Genomic DNA, 9,895 nt, shown 5'->3' on the forward strand with positions numbered 1-9,895 from the left:
GCTCAACCGGTTTGCCAAGGAATGCGGTCACTTGTGTTAGCGAGCAGAGGACCGTTGATCCGAGCCCGGTACGGGGACAGGGACAGTGGGGGAAGATGTACTGTTAGGAGAACACGGTCGCCACGTCGTCCTCGGCTAACCTGTTGTAAGCCATAGTGGAAGGGCTGTGCTCCCTCTCTCTCTCCCTCTCATGTGGTCTCTCCCTGGGTCTCTCTCTCTCCTTCTCCCTCTTGTCCTCCCGTCTGGGTCCTGGTCCTGGTCCCGGTCCTGGTGGGTAGTAGTACAGTAAAGAACATCAGGTCACACTGATTGATTGGTTATTGATTGACAGGTTGGTTATTGATCACTAGTAAAAAACAGCTGACACCCATAAACAGTTTGTAGAGGCGCTGACTAACAGAGAGTAAGGCTGGGATTCAATCTGAACCTGCTTTGTCAGCTATGACCCTGTTAAAGGCAATGTTCCTGTGTTCACGGACACCGTAGTCACGGTAACCGCTGCATACGTCAGCTCAATCAGATAGGACCTTTAACTTCTGCTATTACATAGATCTACCACTGATCACATTAAATAAATACATTGTCTATACCACCCTCCTGTTTAGACTGGTTTACCTGGAGGGTAGTAGTACTACTGTTTAGACTGGTTTACCTGGAGGGTAGTAGTCCCACTGTTTAGACTGGTTTACCTGGAGGGTAGTAGTACTACTGTTTAGACTGGTTTACCTGGAGGGTAGCAGTCCTACTGTTTAGACTGGTTTACCTGGAGGGTAGTAGTACTACTGTTTAGACTGGTTTACCTGGAGGGTAGTAGTCCCACTGTTTAGACTGGTTTACCTGGAGGGTAGTAGTACTACTGTTTAGACTGGTTTACCTGGAGGGTAGCAGTCCTACTGTTTAGACTGGTTTACCTGGAGGGTAGTAGTACTACTGTTTAGACTGGTTTACCTGGAGGGTAGTAGTACTACTGTTTAGACTGGTTTACCTGGAGGGTAGTAGTACCACTGTTTAGACTGGTTTACCTGGAGGGTAGTAGTACTACTGTTTAGACTGGTTTACCTGGAGGATAGTAGTACTACTGTTTAGACTGGTTTACCTGGAGGGTAGTAGTACTACTGTTTAGACTGGTTTACCTGGAGGATAGTAGTACTACTGTTTAGACTGGTTTACCTGGAGGATAGTAGTACTACTGTTTAGACTGGTTTACCTGGAGGGTAGTAGTACTACTGTTTAGACTGGTTTACCTGGAGGGTAGTAGTCCCACTGTTTAGACTGGTTTACCTGGAGGGTAGTAGTACTACTGTTTAGACTGGTTTACCTGGAGGGTAGTAGTACTACTGTTTAGACTGGTTTACCTGGAGGGTAGTAGTACTACTGTTTAGACTGGTTTACCTGGAGGGTAGTAGTACTACTGGTTTACCTGGAGGGTAGTAGTACTACTGTTTAGACTGGTTTACCTGGAGGGTAGTAGTACTACTGTTTAGACTGGTTTACCTGGAGGGTAGTAGTACCACTGTTTAGACTGGTTTACCTGGAGGGTAGTAGTACTACTGTTTAGACTGGTTTACCTGGAGGGTAGTAGTCCCACTGTTTAGACTGGTTTACCTGGAGGGTAGTAGTACCACTGTTTAGACTGGTTTACCTGGAGGGTAGTAGTACTACTGTTTAGACTGGTTTACCTGGAGGGTAGTAGTACTACTGTTTAGACTGGTTTACCTGGAGGGTAGTAGTACTACTGTTTAGACTGGTTTACCTGGAGGGTAGTAGTCCCACTGTTTAGACTGGTTTACCTGGAGGGTAGTAGTCCCACTGTTTAGACTGGTCCATCATAGGAGGCCATGGAGACACCACACCTGGCATAGGAGGAGGGTAGCCACCTGGAGACAGAGACGTTATAGTAGTGAGGAGGAGGAGGAGGAGATACTGTGGTGAGGAGGAGGATGATATACTGTAGTGAGGAGGAGGATGATATACTGTAGTGAGGAGGAGGAGGAAATACTGTAGTGAGGAGGATGATATACTGTATTGAGGAGGAGGAGGAGATACTGTAGTGAGGAGGAGGAGGAGATACTGTAGTGAGGAGGAGGAGGAGATACTGTATGGAGGAGGAGGAGATACTGTATTGAGGAGGAGGAGGAGATACTGTATGGAGGAGGAGGACGATATACTGTAGTGAGGAGGATGATATACTGTATTGAGGAGGAAGAGGAGATACTGTATTGAGAAGGGAGAGGAGGAGATACTGTATTGAGGAGGAAGAGGAGGATATACTGTAGTGAGGAGGAGGAGGAGGATATACTGTAGTGAGGAGGAGGAGGAGGATATACTGTAGTGAGGAGGAGGAGGATATACTGTAGTGAGGAGGAGGATATACTGTATTTTGTATGTTTGCCCACTGACAAAGAAATGATCAGTCTATAATTTTAATGGTAGGTTTATTTGAACAGTGAGAGACAGAATAACAACAAAAAAATCCAGAAAAACGCATGTCAAAAATGTTATAAAATGATTTGCATTTTAATGAGGGAAATAAGTATTTGACCCCCTCTCAATCAGAAAGATTTCTGGCTCCCAGGTGTCTTTTATACAGGTAACGAGCTGAGATTAGGAGCACACTCTTAAAGGGAGTGCTCCTAATCTCAGTTTGTTACCTGTATAAAAGACACCTGTCCACAGAAGCAATCAATCAATCAGATTCCAAACTCTCCACCATGGCCAAGACCAAAGAGCTCTCCAAGAATGTCAGGGACAAGATTGTAGACCTACACAAGGCTGGAATGGGCTACAAGACCATCACCAAGCAGCTTGGTGAGAAGGTGACAACAGTTGGTGCGATTATCCGCAAATGGAAGAAACACAAAAGAACTGTCAATCTCCCTCGGCCTGGGGCTCCATGCAAGATCTCACCTCGTGGGGTTGCAATGATCATGAGAACGGTGAGGAATCAGCCCAGAACTACACGGGAGGATCTTGTCAATGATCTCAAGGCAGCTGGGACCGTAGTCACCAAGAAAACAATTAGTAACACACTACGCCGTGAAGGACTGAAATCCTGCAGCGCCCGCAAGGTCCCCCCTGCTCAAGAAAGCACATACATGCCCGTCTGAAGTTTGCCAATGAACATCTGAATGATTCAGAGGACAACTGGTGAAAGTGTTGTGGTCAGATGAGACCAAAATGGAGCTCTTTGGCATCAACTCAACTCGCTGTGTTTGGAGGAGGAGGAATGCTGCCTATGACCCCAAGAACACCATCCCCACCATCAAACATGGAGGTGGAAACATTATCCTTTGGGGGTGTTTTTCTGCTAAGGGGACAGGACAACTTCACTGCATCAAAGGGACGATGGACGGGGCCATGTACCGTCAAATCTTGGGTGAGAACCTCCTTCCATCAGCCAGGGTATTGAAAATGGGTCGTGGATGGGTATTCCAGCATGACAATAACCCAAAACACACGGCCAAGGCAACAAAGGAATGGGTCAAGAAGAAGCACATTAAGGTCCTGGAGTGGCCTAGCCAGTCTCCAGACCTTAATCCCATAGAAAATCTGTGGAGGGGAGCTGAAGGTTCGAGTTGCCAAAGGTCAGCCTCGAAACCTTAAAGACTTGGAGAAGATCTGCAAAGAGGAGTGGGACAAAATCCCTCCTGAGATGTGTGCAAACCTGTTGGCCAACTACAAGAAACGTCTGACCTCTGTGATTGCCAACAAGGGTTTTGCCACCAAGTACTAAGTCATGTTTTGCAGAGGGGTCAAATACTTATTTCCCTCATTAAAATGCAAATCAATTTATAACATTTTTGACATGCGTTTTTCTGGATTTTGTTGTTGTTATTCTGTCTCTCACTGTTCAAATAAACCTACCATTAAAATTACAGACTGATCATTTCTTTGTCAGTGGGCAAATGTACAAAATCAGCAGGGGATCAAATACTTTTTTCCCCTCACTGTATACTGTAGTGATGAGGACATACCTGTCATAGGAGGAGGGAAACCACCTGAGGGACAATAAACATGATGGATTATTACAATATTGTGTGTGTACATATCAGTGTGTACCCACCTAATAAAACTTACACGTGGAGTTAAAATACATCCCATATCAATTACCCGAGACGATAGCAGTAGCGTAACAGACTAAACTGTTTGGTGCTTTAAAAACCTGCTGGATGAAAAATATGGTGTGCTACAACTTGGAAAATAAATAAATGTGACTCTGTTTCCAACATAATGATGTTTGTTTCCAACATAATGATGTTTGTTTCCAACATAATGATGTTTGTTTCCAACATAATGATGTTTGTTTCCAACATAATGATGTTTGTTTCCAACATAATGATGTTTGTTTCCAACATAATGATGTTTGTTTTCCATCATAATGATGTTTGTTTCCAACATAATGATGTTTGTTTCCAACATCAGGGCTGTTTCCCAACATAATGATGTTTGTTTCCAACATAATGATGTTTGTTTCCAACATAATGATGTTTGTTTCCAACATCGGGCTTTTTTCCAACATAATGATGTTTGTTTCCAACATAATGATGTTTGTTTCCAACATAATGATGTTTGTTTCCAACATAATGATGTTTGTTTCCAACATAATGATGTTTGTTTCCAACATCAGGGCTGTTTCCCAACATAATGATGTTTGTTTCCATCATAATGATGTTTGTTTCCATCATAATGATGTTTGTTTCCAACATAATGATGTTTGTTTCCAACATAATGATGTTTGTTTCCAACATAATGATGTTTGTTTCCAACATAATGATGTTTGTTTCCAACATCAGGGCTGTTTCCCAACATAATGATGTTTGTTTCCAACATAATGATGTTTGTTTCCAACATCAGGGCTGTTTACCAACATAATGATGTTTGTTTCCATCATAATGATGTTTGTTTCCATCATAATGATGTTTGTTTTCCATCATAATGATGTTTGTTTTCCATCATAATGATGTTTGTTTCCAACATCAGGGCTGTTTTCCAACATAATGATGTTTGTTTCCAACATCAGGGCTGTTTACCATAATAATGATGTTTGTTTCCAACATAATGATGTTTGTTTCCAACATCAGGGCTGTTTCCATCATAATGATGTTTGTTTCCAACATCAGGGCTGTTTTCCAACATAATGATGTTTGTTTCCAACATCAGGGCTGTTTCCATCATAATGATGTTTGTTTCCAACATCAGGGCTGTTTCCCATCATAATGATGTTTGTTTCCAACATAATGATGTTTGTTTCCATCATAATGATGTTTGTTTCCAACATAATGATGTTTGTTTCCAACATAATGATGTTTGTTTCCAACATAATGATGTTTGTTTCCAACATAATGATGTTTGTTTCCAACATAATGATGTTTGTTTCCAACATAATGATGTTTGTTTCCAACATAATGATGTTTGTTTCCAACATAATGATGTTTGTTTCCATCATAATGATGTTTGTTTCCAACATAATGATGTTTGTTTCCAACATAATGATGTTTGTTTCCCATCATAATGATGTTTGTTTCCAACATAATGATGTTTGTTTCCATCATAATGATGTTTGTTTCCAACATAATGATGTTTGTTTCCAACATAATGATGTTTGTTTCCAACATAATGATGTTTGTTTCCAACATCAGGGCTGTTTCCCAACATAATGATGTTTGTTTCCCATCATAATGATGTTTGTTTCCACAGGGGTTTCCCAACATAATGATGTTTGTTTCCAACATAATGATGTTTGTTTCCAACATAATGATGTTTGTTTCCAACATAATGATGTTTGTTTCCAACATCAGGGCTGTTTTCCAACATAATGATGTTTGTTTCCAACATAATGATGTTTGTTTCCATCATAATGATGTTTGTTTCCAACATAATGATGTTTGTTTCCAACATAATGATGTTTGTTTCCAACATCAGGGCTGTTTCCCAACATAATGATGTTTGTTTCCAACATAATGATGTTTGTTTCCATCATAATGATGTTTGTTTCCAACATAATGATGTTTGTTTCCATCATAATGATGTTTGTTTCCAACATCAGGGCTGTTTCCCAACATAATGATGTTTGTTTCCAACATAATGATGTTTGTTTCCATCATAATGATGTTTGTTTCCAACATAATGATGTTTGTTTCCAACATAATGATGTTTGTTTCCAACATCAGGGCTGTTTCCCAACATAATGATGTTTGTTTCCAACATAATGATGTTTGTTTCCATCATAATGATGTTTGAGTTTCCAACATAATGATGTTTGTTTCCAACATAATGATGTTTGTTTCCAACATAATGCTGTTTTCCAACATAATGATGTTTGTTTCCAACATAATGATGTTTGTTTCCAACATCAGGGCTGTTTTCCAACATAATGATGTTTGTTTCCAACATCAGGGCTGTTTTCCATCATAATGATGTTTGTTTCCAACATCAGGGCTGTTTTCCATCATAATGATGTTTGTTTCCAACATAACGATGTTTGTTTCCAACATAATGATGTTTGTTTCCAACATCAGGGCTGTTTTCCATCATAATGATGTTTGTTTCCATCATAATGATGTTTGTTTCCATCATAATGATGTTTGTTTCCAACATAACGATGTTTGTTTCCAACATCAGGGCTGTTTCCCAACATAATGATGTTTGTTTCCATCATAATGATGTTTGTTTCCATCATAATGATGTTTGTTTCCAACATAATGATGTTTGTTTCCATCATAATGATGTTTGTTTCCATCATAATGATGTTTGTTTCCATCATAATGATGTTTGTTTCCATCATAATGATGTTTGTTTCCATCATAATGATGTTTGTTTCCAACATCAGGGCTGTTTTCCATCATAATGATGTTTGTTTCCATCATAACGATGTTTGTTTCCAACATAATGATGTTTGTTTCCAACATAACGATGTTTGTTTCAGCCAACATAATGATGTTTGTTTCCAACATAATGATGTTTGTTTCCATCATAATGATGTTTGTTTCCAACATCAGGGCTGTTTCCCAACATAATGATGTTTGTTTCCATCATAATGATGTTTGTTTCCATCATAATGATGTTTGTTTCCAACATAATGATGTTTGTTTCCATCATAATGATGTTTGTTTCCATCATAATGATGTTTGTTTCCAACATAATGATGTTTGTTTCCAACATAATGATGTTTGTTTCCAACATCAGGGCTGTTTTCCTAAAGAAGGTAAATCTGCTTTGTGTTTTGTTTTCTTGACACGATACTAACGAGTATCGCGATACTGGTATCGTATCGGCCCTAATATCAATCAAACTTTGGATCAAGTTCATAAATGGGTACTACCCAACTGGAACCCTATTCCCTATATAGTGCACTACTTTTGACCACACCCCTATTGGCCCTGCTTAACCTGTTAGGGCTAGGGGGCAGTATTGACACGGCTGGATAAAAAACATACCCGATTTAATCTGGTTACCACTCCTACCCAGTAACTAGAATATGCATATACTTATTACATATGGATAGAAAACACCCTAAAGTTTCTAAAACTGTTTGAATGGTGTCTGTGAGTATAACAGAACTCAAATGGCAGGTCAAAACCTGAGAGATTCCTTTACAGGAAGTGGCCTGTCTGACCATTTCTTGAACTTCTTTTCCATCTCTATCATTTACTAAGGATCTCTGCTCTAACGTGACACTTCCCACGTCGTCCATAGGCGCTCAGAGCCCGGGAAAAAACAGAATGTCGTCATTCCAGCCCCAAGCTGAAACACATTATCGCCTTTCTCAAGTGGCCGATCAAGGGACTCTGGGCTTATGCGCGTGACCCGACCGCCCCCGCCTTTGGGATTTTTTCCTCTGTTTGCCGAAAAGGAGATTCCCTGTCGGAATATTATCGCTTTTCTACGAGAAAAATGGCGTAAAAATTGATTTTAAACAGCGGTTGACATGCTTCGAAGTACGGTAATGGAATATTTAGAATTTTATTGTCACGAATTGCGCCATGCGCGCGACACTTCTTTACTATTTCGGATAGTGTCTGGAACGCACGAACAAAACGCCGCTATTCGGATATAACGATGGATTATTTTGGACCAAACCAACATTTGTTATTGAAGTAGCAGTCCTGGGTGTGCATTCTGACGAAGACAACAAAAGGTAATCAAACTTTTATAATAGTAAATATGATTATGGTGAGTGCTAAACTTGCCGGGTGTCTAAATAGCGAGCCCGTGATGCCTGGGCTATATACTTAGAATATTGCAAAATGTGCTTTCACCAAAAAGCTATTTTAAAATCGGACATATCGAGTGCATAGAGGAGGTCTGTATCTATAATTCTTAAAATAATTGTTATGCTTTTTGTGAACGTTTATCGTGAGTAATTTAGTAAAATGTTAGCGAATTCCCGGAAGTTTGCGGGGGTATGCTAGTTCTGAACGTCACATGCTAATGTAAAAAGCTGGTTTTTGATATAAATATGGACTTGATTGAACAAAACATGCATGTATTGTATAACATAATGTCCTAGGGTTGTCATCTGATGAAGATCAAAGGTGAGTGCTGCATTTAGCTGTCTTCTGGGTTTTGGTGACATTATATGCTGGCTTGAAAAATGGGTGTCTGATTATTTCTGGCTTGGTACTCTGCTGACATAATCTAATGTTTTGCTTTCGTTGTAAAGCCTTTTTGAAATCGGACAGTGTGGTTAGATTAACGAGAGTCTTGTCTTTAAATAGCTGTAAAATAGTCATATGTTTGAGAAATTGAAGTAATAGGATTTTTAAGGTTTTGAAAATCGCGCCACAGGCTGCAAGTGGCTGTTACGTAGGTGGGACGAATTCGTCCCGCCTAGCCCAGAGAGGTTAAAAGAAGTGCATTATATAGGCCAAATTGGGTCCCATCCTACATATGTTGCTAAATGAAGCCCATGGATTGATTTAATACAATTTAATATAATAACTTATTAATTGAAAGTGATTGAGAGTGAGGTTGCATCCGAAATGGCACCTTAGTCAACGGTAGCGCACTACATAGGGAATAGGGATCCATTTTGGACAGACTTATATTTAATAGAATACTGATTGAAAGTGATAGTGTGTGTTGTCGCCCCCTACCTGTGGGGAAGGGGTATGGTGGAACGGGACGGCCATCATATCCACCTGGATGCCCACTGCTATAAATAAAACACGCAACAAAAACGTTCAATATATCAAAGTCGTCATGATCATTTTATCGCATACTTTAGATGCCAATTACATATTGATCCAATCAATCATATTAAATGGATATTTCAGGATTTGACAATGATGCTCTTTATCTACTTCCCCAGAGTCAGATGGACACCATTTTTATGTCTCTGTGTCCAGTATGAAGGAAGTTAGAGGTAGTTTTCGTGAGCCAATGTTAAATAGCGTTAGCGCGTTGACTAGCATGCTAGCAGATACCCATAGACTTCCAGGCAACGCGCTAATGCTATTTAAACAGATCAGCTCTTTTGTAAATAATTGGTTTAACAGATCAGAATTGGGCTGCCTGTGTAAACGCTGCCTTAGATCTCTACAAGTACATAGGAGGGGAGAGGCTAGGGGTCAATCTATCCATGTCTATAAGGTGGAGCTGTGGAGGTGTCTTACCTGTCCAAGGTGGGGATGAGAGAGGGAGGGGGGCCGCTGGGAGGAGGGAAACCTGCACACACACAGTGTTACTATTAAGACACACACACACACACACACTAACTGTTGAGTCTATTCTGCATTATGACTATGACATCACCACACTGACACATTCTAACTGTTGAGCCTATACCACAGTATGACATCACCACACTGACACATTCTAACTGTTGAGTCTATACCACATTATGACTATGACATCACCACACTGACACATTCTAACTGTTGAGTCTATACCACAT

At 40.2% G+C, this 9,895-nt stretch overlaps 1 protein-coding gene across 1 annotated transcript in view; it reads right to left on the bottom strand.

Moving 5' to 3' along the window:
• The window catches only part of LOC106596182 (pre-mRNA 3'-end-processing factor FIP1), a gene marked incomplete at its 5' end in the record, with an annotated part of 12,736 nt that extends 3,070 nt beyond the window's left edge, over positions 1-9,666 (bottom strand). Inside the window, 5 exon segments of the mRNA XM_045712047.1 lie at positions 141-267; positions 1,791-1,877; positions 3,975-3,998; positions 9,096-9,154; positions 9,615-9,666. Coding sequence (XP_045568003.1) covers positions 141-267; positions 1,791-1,877; positions 3,975-3,998; positions 9,096-9,154; positions 9,615-9,666 — 349 coding nt within the window.
• Positions 9,667-9,895: the final 229 nt, after the last annotated feature.

The sequence above is a fragment of the Salmo salar genome, unplaced genomic scaffold (genome assembly GCF_905237065.1).
Source record: "Salmo salar unplaced genomic scaffold, Ssal_v3.1, whole genome shotgun sequence".
In the NCBI taxonomy this organism is placed as follows: Eukaryota; Metazoa; Chordata; class Actinopteri; order Salmoniformes; family Salmonidae; genus Salmo; species Salmo salar.